The sequence below is a fragment of the Vulpes vulpes genome, chromosome 6 (genome assembly GCF_048418805.1).
Source record: "Vulpes vulpes isolate BD-2025 chromosome 6, VulVul3, whole genome shotgun sequence".
Classification (NCBI taxonomy): Eukaryota; Metazoa; Chordata; class Mammalia; order Carnivora; family Canidae; genus Vulpes; species Vulpes vulpes.
This window is the reverse complement of record NC_132785.1, coordinates 67,333,156-67,360,332: the sequence shown is the minus strand read 5'-3', so window position 1 is coordinate 67,360,332 and position 27,177 is coordinate 67,333,156. Positions and strand designations below refer to the sequence as shown.

The window sequence follows — 27,177 nt, the reverse complement described above, 5'->3', positions numbered from 1 at the left end:
TGTTGCAGAAATATTTTGAAGTGAAGCCCAGTCATTTTGGTGTTTATACCTCAGTGTGCATCTAAAAAAAAAAAAAGAAAGAAAAAATAGCAGTTTTTACACAACTTGATGCCATAATCACACCTGTTAAAATTAACAGTAATTCCTTGATACTGTCTAATACCTAGTTCTTATCATATTGCTATAATTGTTTTAAAGTAAAAGTTTGATTCTAGATCCAGCCAAATTCTAATTTACATTTGATCATTATATCTCTGAAGGCTCTTCTAGGTTAGTCCCTCTTTTATTGATGAAGCTAGATCAATAGGCCTGTAGACTATCTATATTCTTTTTTTTTTTTTTTTTTGACTATCTACATTCTTGATTTGTATCTTGGCTTCCTCATGGTGTCATTTCATTTATTTCTGTTTTCAGTATTCTTGGCAAACTGTAATGGAGTGTAAATGTTTTGATTATATTTAGTTTCATCTACTTTGGGAAACATACTTCGTAATCAATGCCGTGTGTGTCCTATTTCATCATATCAAGAGGCACATAGTTCACCTTCATCTTCTTACTTATGCTAATGATTATCAGTGAAGTCAATTGGTGACTGCCTTATGTTTCCATTGAAAGTTACCTATTAACCTTTAATCTGTGATTTTGATGATCTTTGCCTAAATCAATTATTTCATTTACTTTACCAAAGGGTAATTTTTAATTGTCATAAGGGAGGAGTCTTTATAAATTGAAGAAATTATAATGTTTTTCTGCTGATGGAATTGATCTAGTAGAAAAGGAAAAATTACGATGTATAAGAAAGAACTCTGACACATGGGGAAAAGGCAAACTTGATAGATAAGAAGGAATAGAGTTCACTGCGTAAGTGATAGAATACTTCAGATAGGAGCAGGAACAGTTTAAGTGACTTATTCAAAGTTACAGTAATACAGAGTGAATATATTTTAAGTTTCTATCAGAATTTTGCTATGGAATCTGTTTGATAAATTGTACCTAATTTTAGAATCATGCATTTTCAATATATGATATTGTATGTGAAATTAGAATGGAAACTATTTTAAATTTCACTGCCTATATTGACATTGACCCTACTTGTTAGAGTTTTTCTAATTTCTTCCTCAAAAGTGCCTTTTTAAATTAATGTGTCTTATACATCTGTATCTTTACATTTTAAAAAATGTGGGCATGTACTTCTATGTAATTGTTTTTCAGCTTTTGTTGCTAGTCTATTGCAAAGGGAAATAAATGCTACTACTAAACAAATAAAAAGGTAAATAACTGGCAGTTTAGTTTAGACACTAATGGAGCCTAAAAGCCTTTAAAGTGACAAAAACAGCAACTTTTATGATTTATATGTGCATTTTTGTTACACAGTTTGGTCATATACCTGACAGTTTTCTCTCTTCGTGACTTTTCTCTAAAAATTATACTTCTGTGTTATCTGAATGAAAAGGCCATTAGAGTTCAGTTGAAGAATTTGATAGCATCTCTTTTGAGGATCACAGCAATCCCATTGGTGAATGTACAGTCTCCTTTTTTCTTTTTCTTTTTTTTTGGGGGGGGGGTAGTACTAATGACAATGATATAATTTAATTCTCGAAAAATACAAATTGCAAGTTTGAACCTATAAATAATCTCCAAATTGTCTCCTATATGCTGTATGAAACTCAGTTTTAGATAATCATTTCTTTATGGCTCAGTGATTTCCATTTACTTCCTGTTAGTCTATATACTCTGAAGAGTATTGTTACTCTGTTGGGGTTACTGTATTGTCTGACATGATATATACACTGTCCTAAATTAGAATTTTTAAAAGCAACATGGATTATATAATCTCTTTGGTTACTTAGTGCCATGTTGTTGCTGTTTTTCCAGAATCCCTAGAGGTTGAAGTGATTTCCTTTCCTGCTTTGCCATCTGCAAAAGAGCACTCTGTATTTGTCCCCAAAAGCAGAAATGTAATCTGTTTTGTTTTGCCTCCAGACTTAGATGAGAACATATTGCATGAACTACATTGATCAGTTATTATTAATTATTATTGCATCTAGTCATTTATTGGACAGTTAATACAACCTTGTAAAGACTTCCCTAGATCATTTTACCCAAGAACCACATAGATACATCTAGGTAGACAAGGATGAAAAAAGCAGATTAGGAGAAACAGGAAATATTAAATCTTCAAACTGACATTATATTTTTCAGATTCTTTTAAACATTCCAAATGAAAGACATACTTGCTCTCTACTGAAATATTTGTACAATTTAAGAAACCTAGTTTTTCATTCACTTAAATCCTCATTGTTTAAAATATGAAGATTTAATTTAGGTTTATCCATATATTACTCTTTAAATTCTTGTGCTATAAATCTTTTTTGTAGAAGAATGATAATCCTTTACTGTTCTTTTTAAAAATTCAAAAATACTAGAAAAATGGCTTATCAAGGCAGCTAATTCTTAAAGCAATGTAAACTCCTTATGATTTTTAAAATATTTGTAGATTTGCAACTTTGTTGTCCAAATGCACTTTAATAATGTTTTATATAGTAGCTTAGAATTTTTAAACTGTAGTACCAAAATGTGTTAGTACTTGGAAGTTTTTTTTTTTTAAGATTTTATTTATTCATGAGAAAGAGAGAGAGAGAGAGAGAGAGAGAGAGAGAGGCAGAGGCAAAGACAGACTCCATGCAGGGAGCCTGACATGGGACTCAATCCCGGGTCCCCAGGATCATGCCCTGGGCCGAAGACTGACGCTTAACTGCTAAGCCTCCTGGGCTGCCCTGGAAGTTTTCATATTAATTCAAAAACAAATATTTTATAAATTTAAAAATAATCATTCTTTTTGGTAACTGTTTAGTAAAGAAATACTCCTGAGATGCAAGTTTATGTGTTGTGTTGGGATGCTGAATTAATTAATTAATTAATTTATTTATTTATTAATATTTTATTTAGTTATTCCTGAGAGACACAGAGAGAGGCAGAGACATAGGCAGAGGGAGAAGCAGGCTCCATGCAGGGAGCCCAATGTGGTACTCACTCCTGGAACTCCCAAGATCACACCCTGAGCCGAAAACAGACGCTTAACCACTGAGCCACCCAGGCATCCCAGGATGCTGAATTTAATACCAAGCTGCTATAATGAGACTCGGAATTATCTGAAAACTAAGGTTTTTTTTTTTTTTTTTCTGTCTGAAGGCTTATCTGTATCATATAAAATGAGTTATAGGATCTGTGTATTAGACCCAACCAGTTTCATCTTAGTCATGCTCACATATATTTACATTTTATTCACTTGATGTGAGATGAACACTATTAATCTTCATCAATTATCCATAAATTTCAAATTTCATAAATTATTTTTTTAAGATTGTATTTATTTGAGAGGAGAGAGACAAGTAGACTCCATGCTGAGCACAAAGACTCACAACCCTGAGATCATGACCTGAGCCAAAATCAAGCATTGGACGCTTACCACCCACCTGCCCCAAAAACTATTTTAAAATTTTGTTCTTAACTCTGATATTCTGTCTTATTAAAATTACATGATAAAGACCACGTTGACTCATTTATGCAATAAATATTTATTGTGCACCTGTTATGTACCAGGGCCTTTTTTTTTTTTAAAGATTTTATTTATTCATGAGAGACATAGAGAAGCAAAGACACAGGCAGAGGGAGAAGCAGGGGAGAAGCAGGCTCCATGCAGGGAGCCTGACGTGGGACTCGATCCCAGGACTCCAGGATCAGGCCTTGGGCTAAAGGCAGCGCTAAACCCCTGAGCCAACTGGGCTGCCCTGTACCAGGGACTGTTGACAGTTTGGGGAAGCTATAACACAAAACAAGCTAATCTCTTGTCCTCTGAGCGCTTACATTCTAGTGAGAAAGTTAAAAATAAAGATTAAAATATCAAATAGTGTTGCTATGATAGTATGTTGTTGCTATGATTAGAAAAAGAGCAGGGTAAGTGAATAAAATGAAGAAATTAACCTGGACTTTCCAAGACCTCCTCTACCCACAAATTTATTTATTTATTTTTTAAAGATTTATTTGTTTATTCATGAGAGACAGAGAGGCAGAGGCATAGGCAGAGGGAGAAGCAGGATCCCCACAGGGAGCCTGATGCAGGACTCCATCCCAGATCCAACAAATTTATTTATTTATTTTTTAAAGATTTATTTGTTTATTCATGAGAGACAGAGAGGCAGAGGCATAGGCAGAGGGAGAAGCAGGATCCCCACAGGGAGCCTGATACAGGACTCCATCCCAGATCCTGGGATCACACCCCAAGCCGAAGACAGATGCTCAACCGCTGAGCCACCCAGGCATCCCTACCCACAAATTTAAATGCTCTTTTCACTCCAGATCATCCAAGTGTGCCATTCATGTAGGTACATCCATTATTTTTCATATCATACAATCATATAATTGTCTTGCCTGATGTTAATTTAGTTTTTCACTCTTAAGATATCCTCTTTGAAAGCTGGGTCCATCAATCTTCATCTATGTAGTACCAGTTTTTAACCCTAAGTCCTTTTATAAGTGCTCAGCAAGTATTTTTTTTATGTTGATGAATGAATGATATGCTCAGAACTTCTTAAGATCTCTGGCTCTACTGGAATCCAAAGACCCTTTTTGAGAAAGAAAAGAATGAGTTAAAAATGAAGAGAGGAATATTTATGTGTGTCTTCACTCTGGTTTTTGGTTCAAATGAACATTTCTAGTTAATTAAGAGTTCTGCATTTTTATTTTATTGGCCTTACTATATCATCCTTTCTCATAGCTTTTTTGAAAATAAAGTAATAAAATAAGGAAGGTTTTCTGAAAAGTAATCTTTCATCCACAGGTACTACTGAACGAGTATGCTTGATCCAGGGAACAGTTGAAGCACTGAATGCAGTTCATGGATTCATTGCAGAAAAAATTCGAGAAATGCCCCAAAATGTGGCCAAGACAGAACCAGTCAGCATTCTACAACCCCAGACCACCGTTAATCCAGATCGCATCAAACAAGTGAGTGTTTAGTTGGGAAATCAAAGAGAAATATCCACAGGATAGTATGAATTCCTTATAAAAGAAGCATTAACATCTTAGCATATAAAGTTTTTCTTTTCCTAAGCATACGTAATACATAACAAAGTTGTCATTTTATGTACTTAAAGACTACCAGTCTCTTCCTTAGATTGATCAGTTGATTTATTGATTGATTTAACAACTCATTTTTTAGTATTACACTGAGGAACAATTATGTGCCTCGGTTCTTTTGTGATTGCCTTTTAAAAAAATTATAGACATAAAATTGATTAATTTATAGGAATTTAATCTATTTTAAACTACATTCAATTATTAAAGTATAAAAATTGAAACAATATCCTCAACATTTCAATTATCATATTTTTAATAATACTTGTAGTCTTCAGTATAGTTACTATGCATATAAACTACTGTTTTGTTAATTTGTTATATTCAACATTTTTTATAAACAAATATGTGTAAGTAAATTTTTGTACCTAACAAATAGTACTTTGTTTTAAATCAGCTATTACATTATGTATAAGATGTAGTATTTATATATATGTCATAAAGGGCCAATGTTAATCTTTAATGTGTGAGATTTTTCTGTAACAGAAATTTTACTTGATAAAAGACAATGTGAGCTTTTAAGGTTGAATAATGGCTGACATGATGTAGGAGAAAAATGACATTCTTTAATGTTAAGTTAGGCGAATTCTTCCCCATAAACCCTTTTAAATTCTGAAATTTTTTTGATACCTTATGATTATAATTATTGTTTCTGCATTTGCCCTTTTTAATTAGCTACTTAATTTGTGATTATGCTATCAATAGACTATGCCTTCAAAAAATGTATTATTCTTCATTAATTCATGGAGTATTTAATTTACAGAATTTTATGTTTATTGTAATAAATTTGAAATGTAGCTCAAAATCTTATTAATTTCATGTTTCTGAATTGAGAAGAAATTTTATACTAAACAATGTTATGAATATATTATAATTTTACCAACATATATATAATAATAAGCCTGACTAATCATATACAGACATAGGAATTAATAATTAGGTAATATATTTTCAAATTATAGGCTAACACTCCATTTTATATTAATTACTCTTAAAAAATATTTTTCCATGTTTACATCAAGTAGCTGTTATTCCATATAAAATCATCACTTTATACTCTTTGTCACAGTCAAATGGTTCAATTTCTATACCCTTCATAAGTTTTCAAGGAGTTGTCTTTTAATTTATGCATGGCAGAATGTAAATATTTTAGAGCTCTAAATATCAGTAGATTTTTTTATTCTTCACAGCCATTTATATTTTTGAAATATTTAGTTTGTCTCTACTAAGGGAATACGAGGAATATTTCTAAAACTGACCCCAGGACTCTATCCAGATTCTAAAACTATGAGTTTAGTTAAAGACCTCTGGGTTAAAATCACCTGGGGGTAAGAATTTACAGAGTTGGCACTACAGTGTAAGTTTATTGACTTTCTGCCTTACTCCAGCCTATTCTCTTGTTTTATAACTTCTGTGAGAAAAGTTCAAATATTTAGAGAGAAGAGTGAACATTTTTATTTTTTAAAAAGTAAAGTTGAGTAGTATGATATTACTGGTGATATATTTAGGACAATGATATGAATTATTTATTATTTTTATAATAATGGGTAGTACCATCAAATAATAGAATATGAATCATTGCTAAAATTCCAGTTGTCTCTATGCAATATGAAATTTGAAGGCTACCATATATCCAGTACCAGTATAGATTGATGAAAACTAGATTTTGAAATTGTTTGGTTTATTTTTACTTGCCTTGTTCAGATAATGTTATTAAAATTTAAGTTAAGTGTTAAAAATATAGTGATTGGTTGACTTTTGTGTATTTGCATTCATTTGTAAGCCCTGTAGATATTGATGGAATTAAAATCATTGTTGATTTTAATATATTTATGTAATCAATAATGTATGTAAATAGAGTATCATTTTAAAAAATTATCAGACAAGTACACTAAATCTAGTAGAACAACATATTTAATCTTTAATCCCTTTCTTTGTAAATCTAAAAATTGAAATATTTACTTGAAAAATCTGGCAAAAAGATCGAAAATGTTTCCAAGATATTATAGATCAGTAGTTTTTTATGTTCTAAGTTTTTCTATTTTAACAAAAAGATTTTTTGTTGAATTAGTCTCTAAATAGTAAGTCAAGTAGATAAATTTAAATACTATAGTTTTATTTCTAGAAATACTGGTTATCCATTATCAAACACTATGTCTAAAATAAATTGCTCTAGAATATATAAAAATATTTCATGTGATATTTATATATATTGTAGATTATAAACATAGCATCACAGTAACATTTTCTTAAAATGGTGGCCTTTCATTTAACTGATAACATTTATCTCTGCTTTAGGCTTTATTTAGTCCTGAAGTTAATTTTAAAAACAATTTTTAAAAAATTTTTAGAATTTTATTTAAATTTTGCAAAGAATAAAATTAGAATATATAAAAATGAGAGATAGAAAATATAATTTCTGCATAGAAATGAATCCATGTTGAATATGAAATTATATATTTTCTTAATGTTTATTACTAACGTGTATTGTTTTTTATGATTGATAACTTTAAGGTGTTGCTTCCTAAAAATGTATAATGTGTATGTAACGTACTTAATACAGGAAGTCAAAGTTAGTTCTAAATAAATAAAAGTTACTTTAAAAGTTATTATTTCAAACCATATATTTTGGACTTTTAACAGAATGTTATATTCTGAATCTAGATACACTTGTTAATTGAATAAATTGCATGAACCAGAACATTCTGCCCAAATTCTACCCAAATACCCTTATTAACTGAATGAGTGCTCAAATATAGTGTCTTAGGAATATACTGCAAACTGGTCTTGCAGATCTTTCAGGTAGTGGAATGATGAAATCTAGCATGACAGCCTTACATCCAACTTTGAATATTAGATGTTGTTTCCTCTCAAGTGTTTCTTGTTGCCATTTTATTTTAAAAATATTTATTCACTAATAGGGACTGCAATTTTTATATATTCAAATAAAAATAGTAATAATTAACAGCTGTTGAATAATCAAAATATTGTAGATTCTGTTCTATAACCTTAATTAGAATTATTAAGGTTATTATTATTATGAAGTACCTAATATCATTGTGTTCATTTTACAAGTCAGTATACTAAGAAACTGATACGCATCAAGAGCCAGTAAACCAAAATAAAATATAATTAATTACAACATAGAACATACTATTTCTTATTTTCATGACACACAAATAGAAACATTCAGTGATCTTCAAATAATTTAAACCTTATTTGTAGAAGTTCTGGACTCATTCCTGGAACATGTCTTTAGTTCAGACTCTGTAGTACACATTTTTCCATTTCCAACTTTTTATATTTTGAGCTTGATACCTTTTCCCCCTCCTAGAATTATTGAAAATCTTCTTCTAAGTCCCTCAAATCCTCCTCTAAATATGGTTGTTTACATAATGAATCAGTACAATAAACCCTAAAACAAGGTAGAAACCACAAATTAGTAATATAGTTAATATTTGTTAATTTCTTGTGTCTGTTACAGATTTTCAGCAGTATTTTTCTCTCTTGCCTCAAATGTAGTTTTAAGGAAAGCCACATTAAGAATGAAGTGGTTATAGGCATTTAGAGAATTTCACTTGTATTTTAAAAAAGAAATCAAATGAAGGTATCAGAAATCTTAGTCAAGAATTTTAGTTCTGTCATGAAAAATTGGCAAAAATAGCACATAATGTGTTCATTATTCACCTATTCTGTCATGAATTTATTAAATTCCTTCTTATTGAATTGCAAGATTTATTAAGTTGTAGCTCTTGTTCTCTAAAACTAGTTTGTGAGAGATCATAAATTGTTAAAATAATAAAATGTCAGACTGTATTATATACCAAAACTACAACGTAAACAATGTAGCATAAAAGTTCAGACGCATGTGAAAGAAATGTAGGCTTGAGTGACACTTGATCTTATAAAATAGGTGAAGATTTGAACCGGACCTTGAAGATTATATAAGAATTTCCTAATTAGTGGAGAAGAAAGTAAAAAGCTTATTTTAGGCATGTGAAACAATATGGATTTGAGAAGAAAGATATAATGGTTGCATAGTAAGGAGACCCTCGTGACAGAAGAGGAACATTTGTGTTAGAGTTTAGAGGAAATTAATATTAGATAGATAGGATGGGACCAGATCATGGTGAACTTTGGATGTCTGGCTGAGGGGCATTCTATAGATCACGGATACTTCCTAATATTCCCCAAAAGAGCTCTTTCACTTTCTCTGGAAAGTTAGGACAAAAGGAGGCACCTCTGCATTTTGTTCTCTTCTGGCTAAAAATCCAGACGGACTCTTAGGGTGCCTATAGGTGCAATTATGGATATGAAAAAAGAATAATGACAATTAGCCTAGTGATCTACTATGTGGATCTTTAGGTTTGAAGGTTTGTAAGCTAATATTTTCTTCTTCTTTTATGCGACACAAATTTAAGGAGTGTTAAGCTTTGTCAGGCTAAATAAATAAAGGTTTGGTGATCAAGAATGAAGGATCAGTAATATAATAGTGATATCTGTGGTGTTTATTCTGTGCCAGCCATTGTGCTATGCACTTTACATGTATTATCATATTTTATCCATCTTCACAAAAACCTATGAGTCACATAGAGTACAGAATCCATGTTAAAGTTATAGAAGCTGATGTTTAAAGGAATTGAGTAACTTACCCAAGGAAATGTAACTGGTAATTGATCTTAACACTGGACTATATGGTCTCCACTTTTTAGCAATGTTGATAAAATGAAACCAAATAGATTTCTGTCTTTGGGGCCTTTTACAGTATCTGGAATAAGTTTATCCAAGAAGAGAACCTCATTTAAAATAGAATATCTTGGGTCAAGGTTAAGTTAAGAGACTAGGCAGTATTTTAAGAAGATGATGAACACCTAATCTTTTTTGGTAGTGAACTTGAAACAAATACTTGAAGTTAAAAGATATTTCTCAGTAAAATCTGTAAGGCTTTGAGACAGGTTAGTTCCCGTTTCAAAACGGTGAGAAAAGAATAAATACTGATTACGTATGGTTTTGAGCTTAGCAGAATGGTGAAGCCTAGAAAGCAATAACTGAATTTTAGTTAGGTGCCTGTTTGAGATAATATTTTTGTGTGTTGCAGGCAAATTGAGTAAGTTGTACGTAGTGTACTTTTCTCTTGAAGTAGTCTTTTATAGAAGTACAGGTGAGAGTGTAAAACTCAAAAATATAGGTCCTAAATTATATTTGAAGCATTAATTTCACTTTACCATCTTCATTGTAGGAGAGGGAGAAAAAAGCACAAAATGAAATAAAGAAGCATTTATCAGAAAAGGTAGTCAGAGGCATTATTAGTATAGGGGTTTAGTGCATAAGATCTGGAGCAGGACTGCCCAGGTTCAATTCCTGGCTCTTTAATTTATCAGCTACATATCTTTGGGTGAGTTGTTTTGCTTCCCTGAACCTCAACTTCTTTACCTATAACATGGGACTAGTAATAATAATCTATTTCATAAGGATATTGCATTAACTGAGTAGAAGTATACCCAGTTCCTAGTAAGTGCTCTTTATTAGAGATAAAGATAAAAGGGAAATCAGTAATATTTCCTGTGATAAAATAAGGAGGGAAGGTTTAAGGAAAGATGCTAAGAAGGATCAAATGCCCGAGAAAAATACAAGAATTATCTTTTAATAGGAAATATTTGGAGATTTTAAAGTTAGTGTTAACCACATGGTGAGAGCAAAACCATTATATCCTACTAATATTATTTCCTAAAAGTAAAGAGGCCAGTTGGGTAAAGAGAAAAAAAAATGGTGTGAAGGGTAGAAATGCTGATTTGGAATTTTGGATATGCAAAAGAGTGAAATACAAGTTAGCTGAGGAAGGCTCATGTGACCCCTGCAGGAGGAAATGGCTTATGTTAAAGAATAAAAAGGAGCTTGAAAAGGCAGAGAAATTAGAGATGAGATTACTGTGATGGCTCAAGATGCCTCAGGAGTGGTGGAAAGTTCATATTTAGGGTGTTAAGATCCTAACCTATGAAGAGTGGAAGTCTGAGTAGGCAGTTTTGTCTATAATGAAAAGAATAGGAAGATTGGTTGAGGGAGGAAGTGGTTTAGAAAAGGAAAAAGTATAAGGATGTTCATTCTGAAAAATCATGATTTCTTTTAGGTAATGAAGACTATCAGTTGAAAGGTAGATAAAAGTCGTGGGATTGAGTGGCTGAGAAGAAGGATAAAGGTGCAAAATAGTAATTATGAGGAAAATAAGCTATAGAATAAGTTCTGAAAGACCTGTGTGAGTTGGACACCAGTACCATATTAGTGCTGATGGGTTCCAGATAGTCCAGATGTTGGAAGAAGGGGAAGATGTTATCACCATGAAAAACCAAAGATGACAATTACATATTCACGTATTTTTTCCTTTTTTTTTTAAATAGAGGACTATACAGATTTTTTTTAACAGAATTCAAAACACAGGTTTGGGAAAGTGATTATTTGAGTAATATTACTCAGTTAATAATAGATTTTGAATTACAATTGTGATTTGTTGTTCATTGCTGTTCTCACTATACCTATAAATATCAGAGGTTCTTAACAGTCTGTTACTGTAGATTTGCCTGGAGGTAAGCTGCATATATTACAAAGTTTATTTATAGTAATATTTTCTGGTCCAGCAACACTTGTTACTTGTTAACAAGAACGCATTTTACAATTTGTGATCAGTTTTTAGTTCTTATTCCCAGAAGCCAAGTTATAGACCCACTTAATGTCTATTGTTAAATCATGAATATTTTAAAACCATTTGAAAGGATTCACTGTTTTGAAATTGTAAAATACTTTGAATTTTTCTGCAGTAAGTAATTCAGCCTTCAGTCTTTAAAGTAGAATTCTTAGACAGCTAGTCAATTTGTCTAAACAAAACTATGTTATACTTTTCCATTTGAAAAGTAAATTGTGCTACAAAATGACTGCCCTTCACAATCACTATTTGATAAATGTAAAAAAAATTTTAGAGGAGAGTGTCCTTGTACATGTTATTTATAATAACTATTTTAATATACTGTTGCTTAAATGGATATTTAGTCAGAAATTTTATTAAATGATCTTTAACTTGAAACCACTAAATTTAAATCTGTGTAGTAAGAAGGAGTAAATGTTTTGTTTATAAAATATAGGGGAACAAACATATCATTTATATTATACATTGAAATATTTCTTATGGATTCTTTGATTCTATTTTTGTTGATAAGAAAACTATCAAAGCTGTTTAAACTACTTAATAAACATTTTAAAGTAAAGGCATTATTTTAATATATTTACATTTATCTGTTAGTACAATTTTTTTGTAGCTAGTACTTTAAAATATCAACCCAAATGGAAACTCTCTGGTATCTTTTTATTGTTATAAGTAAATGGTAAAGGGAGGAGACATTTTGTGTTTAAAGTATCAAAATGAATAATAGCTACAAAACTCATTATGTGTTCATTAATTTAGGAATTTAAATGAAGAAAATATATTTAAAGACAATTTATTGTGATATTTTGATAATCTTATCCCTTGAAGCTCAAATTTATATAATTTTCACTAGTTTATTTAAAATATTAAACTTTAATTTATTATCAGATTATATTTAATAAGCAAATTTTTAATGGTTTAAAGACAATATTTTCCCTGAAGTTCAAAGCTACTGTTTTTTGTTTCTGTGAGAAAGAAATAGCATCAGAATTATTAAGGACAGTGTTGATGACTATGAGTTGTATCAGTTACTAATAATACATGTCCAGTATTTCATATATATGCCAAGCAAAAAGAAAGGGATTGAACAAATTGACAGAAGATAATATTAATCTAAGTGTCTACAAATTCTGAGCCACTTGATATTACTACTTTTACAACATCATTCTTTGCAGTGTTTCAGTACCTTATTAAGAATTCATATCTAGGACGAGGTGGGTGTCATAGTGAATATTTCAGGTTGATTTTACCCTGATGGACGTACAAGAACCCAACACATACTTAGTGCTTCTGTAGGTTAATATACTTAAATTCTAACCTATTTGGGGAGAAATGACCTCTAGATTCATTTCACATCGTTTCATGAGCAACCTCATAATCTGAGATAAGTACAGAACAGATTTTTAAATGTATGTTAACTACTCCAAGGAATTCTCTGTAATAACGTCGTAACCAGAGATGGGAAAATAAAATCTCTACTATTCAATATATAGTAGTGTGAAGTCAATGACATATATTCCAGCATAAAATTGTCTGAAAAGGAAATATTAGAGCAATCTTTAATAAGTGAAAATGAAAGTCTCTCTGGAGAAATGATGAGAATCTTTTTGCAAAGAGCGAAAATAGAAAAAGGATTCGAAGATTTTGTTTCTTCTTTTATGAGGTTTTACTTCTGAAAGTAGCTCCTGTGCCCTTTTTAAATATGATTTAACAAAAGCCTTGGTTTAACTCAACATTTAGTTTTCCTCAAAGTATTTTAGGTTTTAACTTAGAAGAACCAGGAATCACTTGAGGAGCGGACTGTTTATAACATGATTTGATGTTAGAACCAATCTTACTTTTGTTACTGGAGAACAGTAAGTTAAGTAGAAGCCTGTGAATTTCTCATTCTTTCTTTTATGCACACGTGCTTTGTTCTATCCAAATCAGAACTTTTGAAATGTCAAATGAAGAAACGTGATTTTATTAAGTAATTTTATTTGCTTTTCCTGATGCTGCTGAACCTTTAAAGTTATGCTTTTGCTCATATATGAGTAATTTTGATGCATATTTATTAACATAAAATGTCCACATAGAATTGTGTTTATACTATAAAACTACCCCATTTCACCTATAAGGAAATATTATCTATTGAGGTTGCTACATAAGCAATATTATTTGCTAAGTGAAAAAATATTTTTTAAAAGAAAGAAGTTTAACATGGTACACTTCAACATTATTCTATCAAACTTGAGAAGTTTAAAATGTATTAATGAATTGTTCAACAAGTACATTAATGACCTCATATAGCATATTATATATAGTATGTAGAAATGTTTCAAAATGAAGTAAACAATAAGTATGATTCCTAATATTTTGTGTTTATTTTCAACACAGGCTGATGGTGCTACAACACATCTATATTAAATTTTTAGTCTTAAACATAAATGATAAAAATATGGCAATTTGTTAAAATGCTATTAATTACTTGTTTATTAATATGAGGTTAATGTTTACATTTTCAGATGGGCTCTAAATTTATTAAAAATTAATATTTTAAAAGATAATGTGCTTTAAGAATTCAGAACTACAAATTTAGTTGCTTTTAAGTATGGATCCCTAAATTTATGTGGAATCAACTTGTTGGTGATATTCAACATATTAAGTAGGTGGATGCTTTTATGCCAAAGTAAACTTCATTTCACCACTTCTTCCAATCCCGGACTGTATTCATTGATAGGAATATGACTCTTTCAGTTTTACTCATTGAATTTCTTGAATTTTTGTTTGACATCTCTTTTCCCCCAAGCAAACAAGAGGGAAAGAAAAGAGATTACTATTCATGAATATGGTCAGGATACCTTTAATACTCATGTGAATTTTTATCAGTCACCACCATGATTTCAAGTCATGAATTTATTTTTACATGCTTATGCATGCATATTTACATGCATTAGTTACTTAATTAATCTTAAATTCCATTAAATTTGAATGAGTAGGAGAAAAATTTGTTCATAGGATTTTGTTCTCGTTATATTACATTTTATTTTATTTTGTTTTATTTAAATAATCAGTTTAAGGCTTTTAAAGGTTGATTTGCTCCTGAACTGCTTTGTTCCCAGACATTGCCATCTTCCCCAACTACCACCAAGTCCTCTCCATCTGATCCCATGACCACCTCCAGAGCTAATCAGGTACAGTATCATCCTGTCATCTACACCATACTTTTCACGGGTGATTGCCTGCACACTGGAGAAAAAGATAATGGTGGGTTAAGGATGTATTCGTTCATTCACATATGTGCACCATGATCAGATTCCAAATAACCTGAGAAAGAAATATCAATTATTCCTGAAAATTTATATGCATTTTTTAACTTACATACAAAAATATATTCAGATGATAGACTCCTTGAATTTTGGATTTTCCCTTAAAATTATGACTTTATGGAGCTCTGTGGGTTATTTATTGAGTCACTGTTTATAATCTCCATTATTGTTTCTTCCTAGGATTACTGATATATAAGTTAAGAATATCATATATGTAAAAATGTATAAATATGACTTATTGAGCAAAGGTATATCTTTAAAAGTGAATGCATTTTCATTTGTTTTTTATTTCAGACATGCCTTACTATGTAAACAATTCTCACTTTCAATGAAAAACATTTCTAGCGATCTAAAAATAACAGAAAATTGGTGTTTGTTATAATTTTAATTCTGTTTTACAACTTAGGAAATGGTATTATTTTCTCTCATTTAATACAAGCATTTTCTTTGGTGGAGTGGCAAACTTTGCAATTAGAAATATATTAGTTTGATTTGATGATTGTTTTGGTACTAAATATTTGTAGGTCATTTTTCAAAACTGTAGTTATTTTTGGCACATTTAAGTATATTATCTAAACTATTTTATGTAATTCAGAGCCATACTGTACTTGACAAATGTTGAAAAATATATTCATTAAAATGATTAAACACATTTTCATTTTGTCTGAGTTGAGCTTCATTTAGGTGACAGATGTTATTTTCTTTAATATTTCTACTTTTTCTCTAATACAAAGCCTTATGGTATTATTCAGTTATCAAACAAAAGCTTATCTTGTAAATATATTTTTCTTATAATTGATCAATAAATTATTAACTTTGAACTATATTTGCTAACTATATTAAATGTGCCTTTTGCATGTAATCTAAGACTATCAGAATTATTTTGCTTATTTATTGAGTCAAATACTTTTGCAGCCTCAGGAAAAATATTAAAATAATAGCTGGAAGCAAAACTAACATAGGGTATTATGTTATTCTATAGTAGGAGCTTGATTTTCATGTTATGCATTCCCTTTAGACAAACCTACTTTATAATACTCACATTTTAACCCCAATAAATTAGTTAAAATACTACACATCTCTAGTGATGAATCCCAGCACTTCTAGTTGAAAGAAATGATACAGCGTAAGGTGAGAATGAAGCTTGTAATATTAATCCATGAGATTAAAAAGTATTTATATATTTTCTCTATATTTACCTTATCTCTTAAATGAACTTTAATTACATGATATAGAAAACTGTTGGAACAAGTAACTTTATTGTTTTAATATTTCTCTTGTACCTTATTCTTTATTTCCCAAACAAAAATAAGACAAATGAGTGCAGCAGCATATAAAATAAAATAAAATAAAATAAAATAAAATAAAATAAAATAAAATAAAACTAAGGAGTTTTCTCAATGTACAATGTAAACAATCCTGGATCTGAAAAGAAAAACTATCTCAATAATTTTGTCTTTGAAGTTAGATTTGTATTTTATTTATTTTCTTTGAACACGTGAATTTTTATTAAATGATTTCTTTAAAAGGCTAATTTATACATTGGAGCTTACTAATATTTTTACCATCTAGATATCATACTGTATCCACCTCTGCCAATTCTAATAGTTTTCTGTTTGAAATTCATTGTGATTTCATACTTGTCCACTATACTCAGTTATATTTGTTAAATATATTTTATTTATATTCTGAATTCTTCTGTTTTTATGCAAACAAGCATAATATCTCCTGGATAACATGAGGCAAAATATAAAAGAAGAACCAAACAAGATTCTTAAATTTATTAAAGGAATTGTAGTCATCACCCATCCTTATGTAGTTTGTAATCATTTTATTCCCTCAGTATTTCCCAGTAGATTCAAATTCACACTCTGTTAGCATAGATCTGTAAAGCTAACCAAGATAGAAAAATGGGTTCCAATATGATAATCTTAAAATCTCCATAATTAAAATGAACATTTAAAACTATAAGAAAATTACTTTTATGTATTACAACTAATATGGTACTCTGTATGTAAACTACCAAACTATAAACTTTTTTCCTTGTGAACTTTTATAAAACAATATAAATATATATAAATATATACAAAATGTATATATATATAATATGTCCAATTGATTGTGTTATTTTCATCAATAACAACTAAATGAGTTATGATTGAGTTCTGTTTTCAGAATAGTTTGTCTATGTTACAATGATGTCCCATTGTCACCATAATATGATAAAAAGGTCTGAGGAACTACTAATACGCAAAAAACCCAAAAGTAAAAAAGCAAAGAAAATACACTGAGGAGTAAGTTTTATTGCAGTTTCAAAATTCAAAAACTTTTTCTATTCTTTTAAAAATGATTATGTGTTTCAGTACATACTAAATTTTAGTTTTTCTGCTCTCCTGTTTATACAGGTCAGACTATTTCCACAGATCAGACTGGCAGATTATAACTACAGTGTTGAGGGTCTATAATAATTTTCCCCTGAAAACTGAAGGACTATCATATGAGAAGTCCTGCAGAATGATAGTTACAAGTCAAAACTGGTGCCAAATTGCTTATGATCCAAATCCTTGTTCTGGCACTTATTTGCTGAGTAAATTGGGTTTTCACTTTCCCCTTTTGTGAAATTAAAATAACAATAGCATCTCATAGTGTTTGAAGAAAAAAAGAAATTCATTGTGTTACAGTGTCTAGAATGTGATGTTAACCTTAAATGATAGTTTATGTTTATTTAATTTATTTTTTCTAAAGTATCTTATAAGTGATATGAAAAAGAAAGTATTCTTTAAGGTGGTACATAACATAACATGTAGCTTATGAAAACTGAGTTTTATCTTTAAAGAAGGATTCTCAGATACTAGTTGCTGAGAATCTAACTGCTTTTTTAACTCCAAAATATTTCTGTAATAGAAGTCTCTACATGCTTTTTAAGATAGTTTAAACTATTCTAGTTATTTTCTTCTCTAGTGAGAGTACTAAGTTTTGTGTTGTCTAATGATAAAGCAAATTGCTATTATTTCCCTAATGAGAAAGAAAAGTTAGGACTTTTTTTTGCATGTATTGCCTATTATGAGGTGCAACATTGAAATTTCTTATATATGGAATTGTAAATATGAAGCAAATAAAAAGATACAATAAATATAATTAGATGCTTTAAGCAATGTGTTTTCAAAAAACTTATAAAGAAATTAAAAAGCAATGAGTAAAAAAAAAGCAATGAGTTGGGTTTGATCATCAGTTCTAAGTTATTATTACGTTTCTCAGTCAATTCAAAATTCAACAAAATGGTTTTGTTAATCAGTTAGTGGTGCCAAAAATTAAATTCCACCCTTAATTTTAGGTTCCTGATTGTCAGCTCTCCTGGGATTCTTCATGACAAGTAAAAAGAAAAATAATGATTGCAGAAATATGTGCTTTATTGACATTTGTTTGTTTACTGATAAATTTGATACTATATACCAAAATATAATAAAACATAAAAATAGGCAACTCATATGTTGCACCCCTTTGTTATAGTTTCCAAAGATCAAGAGTCTAGGCACTGCTTCACTGAGTTCTATGTTCGTAGTCTCACAAAACTGCAATCAAAGTGTCAGTTGGAGGAGTACATTCTCATCTAGAAGCTTGACTAGAGCCTAATCTGCTTTAAAGTGGATCCAGGTTGATGGTAGCATTTAGTTCCTTGCGGTTGTCTGACTGAGACCCTGACTTCTTACTGTTTGTTGGCAAGAGGCAACCGTCATATTCTAGATTGACCCTCTCTACAGTAGGTACTTTGCACCATGGCTATTTTCATCCTGCAAAGCCAGCAGAAGAATCTTTCTCCAGTGTGTGCCAGCAAGATGGAGTTTAATCACAGGAGTGACTTCTTACCACCTTTGCCATACAATATAACCTAACCTCAGTACTGACATTCCATCTTTTTGCCACATTCTGTTGATTAGAATCAAGTCACAATTTTCACCCTCATTCACATGGAGGGAATTGCACAAAATGTAGCACCAAGGAGGCAGAGATCATGGGGCCAATCTAAAAATTCCTCTATCAAACCTTCTAATATCTCTTACTCCATCCTCACTCCCAACTGACAACCTTACTCCTACTTTACTGAGAAAATTGAAACAATCAAAAGAAAACGTCCACAAACTCACACCAACACATCTACTTACTGAGCCAGTATTTATACCCACATATTCTACATTCTCTTCTATTATCTTACCTTCTACGTAAAGCCAGTAATTTTAGCTATACATTAAATCTCATCCTTTTTCCTTTACTCAAGGAAATTCCTTCCGCAGTTCTATCTTCTTTCTCCTTTAACTTTCATGATTTTTGTCTCTGTGGACATATTCCCATAGCATACATATATGTCTTTTTTCTCCCATCTTAAATGACAAAACTTCTTTTTATCCCACTTCTCCCACCAGCTAATGCCCTACGCCTTATACTCCTTTGTAGCAAAATTCACAAATTATTTTCTCTACTGTTTTCCAATATCCCTCTTCCCATTCTTTCTTAAATCCACTCCAGGAAGATTTTTGCCTTCATTCCACCATAACTGTGTTTGCCAAGGACACCAGAGATGACCAAACTGCTAATTCCAGTTGTCTGTTCTTAATCCACATGTTACTTGACCTATCCATGGTATTTGTCATGATTTATCATTTCCATTTCCTTGATATACTTTCTTTACTTGATTTCCAGGATATTTCACACTCATGATTTGTTTCCTACATCATACGATATACTGTCTCAGAATCCTTTGCTAGTTCCTCTTCTCATCCCACTTAATGTTGGGAATGCCCCATGTCTTAATAGTTGAGATGACCTCTGGGTTCATACTTTTCTTTCTCCTCATCTAATACCATAGCTTTCATATGCTGACAACCTGCAAAATTTATGTCTTCAGTGTGAGGCAGGTTTCCTATGAACCAATGAAGCTTAATTAAGCCTTAAGATTTCTCACCTCCACAAACTTATTACAAGATGCTATACCTAATTTTATGTTCAAAATTTTGAATATATTTCCCAGAGATGTCCCTTAAAATTCAGATTCCACATAACTTGGGTTCATACTTCTCTCTAATCCAGATATCACAATGAAATGATAGACTGTATTCAGTTTTCCATGCAGAAGTTTCCACTTTCATATCTAATGGACATCTTAAATTCAACAATCCAAAAACTATCCCAAGCCTGCTCCATCTATATCCCCCTTTACTATCTCAGTAGAAGACAATGCTATATACATATAAACATATATATACACATATAAACATATATATACATATAAACAATTTGTTTATATACATCCACTTGCTTAGACCAGAAATCTTGGTTTCACCTCATTTATTTCTTTTGTACCCCAAATCCAGTTCCTATAAGAAATAATAGTGACTCTACTTTTAAAAAAGCATATACAATCTTAATCACTTCTCATTACATCTGCTGCTACCTTAGTCCAAGCATGAATTATTGCAACAGCTTCCTTGTAGAGTTTCCTGCCTTTCTCCTCTTAGTCTCCAAAAGTCTTTTCTCCACAAACTCTGTATTCCTTTTAAAATGTATCAGTCTTTTTTTTTCCTTTGCCTATACCTGTAATAGTTGCCCATTTCACTCACTAAAACACAAAATCACCAAAATAATACCCATTAACTTACAAGATCTGGCCCTTGTCACATTACGTCTTTCACTTCATTTCCTACCTCACGTCCTCACTCACTCTGCCACAGCCAAATTGACCTGCTTGCTTTTCCTTGAAGGCATTAGGCATGGTCTAGCCTCAGTATTTTGCTCTTGCTTTTCTCTCTCTCTCTGCATGAAATTCTTTATCTCAGATCTACTTGGCTAATACCTTTATAGCTCTCAAATCTTAGTTCAGAATTCACCTTCTCAATAAGACCTACTTGACCACCCTATATAAAACTACAAACTGGCCTACCCCTTCTTTTAGTACTCCTGTGTTTTTTCCATCACCTCATAGAATACCATATACTTTGTGTATTGTCATATTTGCTGTGTATTGTCTCTCTCCCTTTTCTAGAAAGTAAGTTGCATGAGAACAAGGATCTTTGTTTTATTATCTCATGTATCAAAAGCACTAATCTGGAACATAATGGGTTCTCAGTAAATATTTGTTGAATGACTAGTATTAGGAGGAAGAATAGGCTTATAGCCTATATGTTTAAAACTGTTTATTTTTGAAAATCCCTCAAATGACATTTTCAGCATAAGTTCTTTAAAAGTATAAACCAACTGGATAAAGTGTGCTTTTAAAATTTTTATTACTTAAGTATAGTTGATATACAATGTTTCAGGTGCTCAACATGGTGATTGGAAATTCTATGAAAAATGGAGTTACAGTTGTTACCATAGACCATAGAATGTTATTACAATACTATTGGCCCTATTCCCTGTGCTGTACTTTTCATCTCTGTGACTCATTTATTCTATAACTGGAAGTCTGTAATTCTAAATCCTCTTCACCTATTTCACCTGTTCTTCCACCTCCCTCTTTCTGGAAACACCAGTTTGTTCTCTGGATTTATGTGTTTCTGTATTGAATAAAAAGGTTAAGTGAAAGGGACATAGCCTTATTCAGACTTCTGTTTTACTCAGAATACAGTTTGAAAGCCAGTCAAGCTTTTATCTCTTACCTCAATTGTTCTAATTCTCCAACCATCAAAATTAATTTTCATATCCTTCAGTGTTTGTGTGTGTGTGTGTGTGCACGCGCATGCACATGAAATGTCAGAAGTGTTCTTTAAAAGTGTATTTAAGAAAGTTCTAGAAAAACAGTGAAATCAAAATGTTCTTTGTAAGTGACCTTACTGATTTTACTATATACGTTGGAGTTTATATACTTTGCTTACTACTAAGTAGAGCCTTATGAAATTACCAATATTAAAGAAATCACTAATATTTGAGCACAGTTTCTTAATGTATATTATATACATATCAAAATCTTCAAACTCCCCAGAATAAATTGAACCAAAAAAGCATAAGAACCCCTATTAAGAGAATGTACAGTTTTCAGAAAAGTACATAAAACACTTCCTTAATGAATTGACTTAAAATAATTTTGGAAGAGAAAATTTAATGTAGAAATATCAATACTTTTAAAGTAAGATGCAAATGTACTGTAATTTTCATTTTCTTCCAAATTTTTTTTGGTTTTGTGGGAGAAACAAAGGCAAGTGATTTTAATATTCATATGAAAAATAAGTGCCTAAGAATTACCCTAGGGCTATTAATAAAAAGAATTATGAAGGAAAATAATAAAAAGAATTATCAAGAAAAATAATATTTTGTGAGATGACATACTTCACTCAGTATTAAAATTTACTATAAAGCTATCATAATAAAAAGAATGTGGAATTAACACAAAGTTAGCCAGTGAAACATAATAGAGATTTCAGAAATCCAAGTACATTTGAAAATTTAAGTATTTTATTATATATTAAGAAAGGTAGTATCACTTAGGGGTTAAGAGAACTGTGATCTGGAGTCCTAATTCCCTGGCTTCAAATCAAATCTTTGCCACTTCCTAATTTTCTTATTTGAGGGCCAAGATTATGAAAAGGCACTTTACAGAAGAGGAAATGAAAATATCCAATGAACATATGAAAGCATGTTTAACCTCAAGAGGCATCAAGGAAATATTAACATCACAAGATTATACTTTTTTTTTAACAATTAGATAGACTTCTATGTGTGTTAATAATACCCATATATTGGGAACACGAAAGTCTGTGTGTATGTGCATGCATTTGTTTATAAATTAAAAGTGCTGGCACAGATATAGGAAATAATCATTCTTATACGATGTTGATGTAAGAAATGTTACAAAATTGCAGCATTTGAGATTCTATCCAGTAAAACTTAAAGCACCAATACATAGGAATATAGAGACAAGGATGTGTATATCACAGTATTATTTGCACTGGCAAAAGTTAGGAAACAGCCTGACCTCTTAACAGGAGAGTAACTGAATAAATTATGGTATTGCAGAATATTATGTGGTGAAGCTATTAAAAGTAATGAGTTAGAGCCTCATAAATTGGCCTAGAATAGTGTTTGTAATATATTATCTAAAGAATATTAAGCTGGTAAGAAACATATGGCCCTATGTTTAATAGTCAAAAAACATCTTGAGTTCATGTATCATCAGGGTGATGACAAGAAATTTGAACATTTTTAACTTATTCTGTTTATATCTCTACTTTGTTTTTAAAATCTTAACTATGAGAATGTAAAACAAGATGGAGAAAATAATGACTTCAGTTGTGGTATATACTCCGCTTTTAAGAATATAAAGTGGGAATTTCCCAAGAGGAAAATTGGACTGTCTTTGACATTATATATCTGTTTGAGCTACTTGGTTCCTTCTTTTTCTAGTTGCGGATTGCTTTATTGAGGATTTTCAAGAAGGGTCATGAGAAAGGGTTCAGGCCTGGAAGAGGCACTTAATGACTATAAAGAAATGAAAACTTTCATATTTTAAAGTTATGTCAAATTAAATGATTGATATTTGTGATAGTTTTCTTCATTCTTCCTTAATTCATCTCTCAAAGGTTCTCAGTCCTAGCTTCAATCAAAATTACCTATGGAGATACTTATTTAACAGGGCTAGCACAAGATTGGACGTCTATATTTAAAGAGCTAGAGAAATGCTTTCTGAAGCTGTTTACTGTATGAAAACTGCATCGTAGTTGACTCAAATCATGATGATTATGTCCTATACAATGCTGCTTCTCTCAAACTTTATCAAGACTTTTTTCATAAGATAACACACTTTATCTGAAAATTATTAAAGAAAAAATACTTGATTCGTGCAAAAGCTGAAGGGTAGGTATTAGGTTCAGCATTGAGAATGGTAGAATTTACTAACTAGTATAATTTAAATCTGAAGGGTTATTATACAAAGGATGATTATCTTTTCAGATACCAGTAGTAGCCTTTGACGATTATCAGGTATGTTTAGGAGTTCTCTTACCTTGGGGATCTTTATATGCAGATTACAGTAATATTTTTTAAGATGATTTAGCAATACTCTTGCCCAAAATTATGGAAAAGGATTAAATGAGTACTTCCTGACCATATTCATTCCATTGCAAACTTCTAAGTTTGTTAGTTTGCTATACTGTAGATAGTGTTCTTCACACCCAGTGTTGGGATAAATCAGAGGACAAGTTAAGAATTGCTGCTGAAAGCACATAATTTATATTTTCATAACATGCTATATGGTAAATACCAGATTATATGACCTTCCAAAGTCCCTTTTGAGGTATGATTTCATCTGAGGATATATTCATGTTTGTGGAAAGTCTCGGGTTTTTCAGTTATTTTGATTGAAGAAAGTGACAGATTTGTAATACTCTGTCTTTCTGGACTACCTCCTAGGTAAAGGTGGTTTATGTATCTCATCAACGTTTTCCTTGCAGTCGTGGCTATAGTACTTCTTACACCACAGCATGTTCTCTAGACAGAACGTTATACATGCATTTAGATAGAAGCTCTTAATGCTCTTTATTCCAGAATGTGTATCAGTCTTCTTTTTTTTTTTTAAAGATTTTATTTATTCATAGAGACAGAGAGAGAGAGAGGCAGAGACACAGGCAGAGGGAGAAGCAGGCTCCATACAGGAAGCTTCACATGGGACTGGATCCTGGGTCTCCAGGATCACACCCCAGGCTGCAGGAGGCGCTAAACCGCTGTGCCACAGAGGCTGCCCTGTATCAGTTTTCTTGCTGTGTGTGTGTATGTGTACAGCTCAATAGAATTTTTTTCTAATCTTTCAAATAAAGCCATATAAAAGGGATAGTTATCAAGCTTATTTTCAACATTTTAATTTTCTTTTTACAATCTTTAGAAATAGGAATGAATGTCTTTACACGTTCTTTCAAACAAGAGTAGTTTTGCCAGATTAGAGAATTTGATTCCTGCTCACTATAGAATAAAAATTTTTTTTTAAATTTTTGTTTTTTTTTAATTTATTTATGATAGTCACACAGAGAGAGAGAGAGAGAGAGGCAGAGACACAGGCAGAGGGAGAAGCAGGCAGAGGGAGAAGCAGGCTCCATGCACCGGGAGCCCGACGTGGGCATCCCTGTTTTTCACTTTTTAAATTGACATTACAACCTTTAAAATACAAAATTAAAATCATTAGTTTTCATATTAAAAACACAAATGTTTCAAATACATTTTTTCACTAATCAGAATTACGAATACTAAACATCATATTATATATACTCTGAAAGAGCTGATCTAAGAAGAGATGGCTTAAAATAGTAATAGTAATAATAATTTCTAAGAGACTTTGGATGATTTGAAACATAGACAATGAGACAAATAGGACTTCCAGAAACTAAACCTCATTTTAGTAAAGTATATTTTAGTAAGCATTAGGATGACAGTGCTCCACATTATTTTCATCTGTAAATAAGCTGTCTTAAAGTGTTTTATCATTTACAACCCTTGTTGTTTATTTATAATTATTTGATTTCTAGTATTTTTCTCTTTTGACATAATTATGTCTAGAGTGCTTAGCATCTTGACAGAAATAGTTAAAAGTGCTTTTCTTTTCCTTGTTCTTACCTATAAAAAGATTATTTTTTCTGATTTTTCTTATACTTAAGTGTATTCCTCTCTGGAATGTGATGTGATGTATCTTTAAATTATGTAGCAGTCATCAGAAGAAATAAAAATTTCTAATAATGCTTCAAGGGGCAACATGAAATAATGTATTAAGTAAAAAATAGTTAAGTTAAACTTTATTTGCCTTTAGAAATTTCATGGGGATTATCATTCATTTTCTGTCTTCCAGAGAGACACAAAAAAGCAGTGTACAGTCTGTCATTCTCTCTCATATCTAACAGCCAGAGGGACAAGTAAAGTAAGGCCCTTTGAAAGAATATGTAAAATGAAGTACTATCTCCAAAAACCTTTTAGAGTTAATTATTCTGAGGTAAAAATGTAATTGCTTGAAGCAAGACAAGGGAGAGGAGTTAATTGCACCAGTTATGAATTGTGATTATGACTCAGTAGAACCTATCATTTTAGTCATGTTATTAATTGTTCCAGCTCATCACTTAATTAAGTAAACACAGATATATTTGTATTCTGGACTTTTAGAACCAACTTGACGACATTTCTTATGACTAAAAAAGCCTAGCCACAAAATCTTAGTGAGTAAGAAACTACAAATTATCATAGAAAAACATAATCAGTGAAAATTTAAGAAAAAGGCAAATAGTACATATTTAAAAATTTTATTATTATAATATTAGTGATCTTTTTCTCTTTTTTTTTTACATTTTCAAGGTATATCTTTTTTCTTCTATTTATGTTTTTTATGTTTCAAGATTTATTTAAATCCCAGTTAGTTAACATAGAGTGTAATATTAGTTTCAGGTGTACAATATAGTAATTCAACACATCCATACAATTTACTTATCATAGCAAGTGTGCTTCTTAATCCCCATCACCTATTTTACTTATTCCCCCCACACACGCCCAGCCCCCTCCCCTCTGGTAACCATCAGTTCTCTATAGTTCGGAGTCCACTTCTTGGTTTGCCTGCCTCCTCTTTCTTTTCCCTTTTTTTTTGTTTGTTTGTTTCTTCAATCCCACATATGAGCGAGATCATGTGATATTTGTATTTCTCTGATTTTATTTTGCTTCAGTCTAGCTCCATCCATGTCATTGCAAATGGCAAAATTTCATTCTTTTTATGGCTGAGTAATATCCCATTGTATATCTATACCACATTCCCTTGTATATCTATACCACATTCCATTGTATATCTATACCACATCTTCTTTATGCATTCATCAGTCACTGGATACATGGCTGGTTCCATAATTTGGCTATTGTAGATAATACTGCTTACTATAAACATTGGAATGCAAGAATCCTTTTGAATTAGTATTTTTGTATTCTTTGGGTAAATACCTAGTGTTGCGATTGATGGATCCTAGGGTAGTTCTATTTTTAACTTTGTGAGGAACCTCCATGCTGTTTTCCAGAGTGGTTGCACCAGTTTAC

At 31.1% G+C, this 27,177-nt stretch overlaps 1 protein-coding gene across 6 annotated transcripts in view; it reads left to right on the top strand.

Annotated features, from left to right (window-relative positions):
* The window catches only part of NOVA1 (NOVA alternative splicing regulator 1), a 145,773-nt gene that overhangs the window by 107,342 nt on the left and 11,254 nt on the right, over window positions 1-27,177 (top strand). For 3 of the 6 annotated variants that reach the window (XM_072761298.1, XM_026007646.2, XM_026007647.2), the window contains 2 exons: window positions 4,841-5,007; window positions 14,932-15,003. In XM_072761298.1, the coding sequence (XP_072617399.1) occupies window positions 4,841-5,007; window positions 14,932-15,003 (239 nt within the window). The remainder of the gene's footprint in view (window positions 1-4,840; window positions 5,008-14,931; window positions 15,004-27,177) is intronic. The other 3 variants (XM_072761299.1, XM_072761301.1, XM_072761302.1) reach the window with 1 other exon arrangement.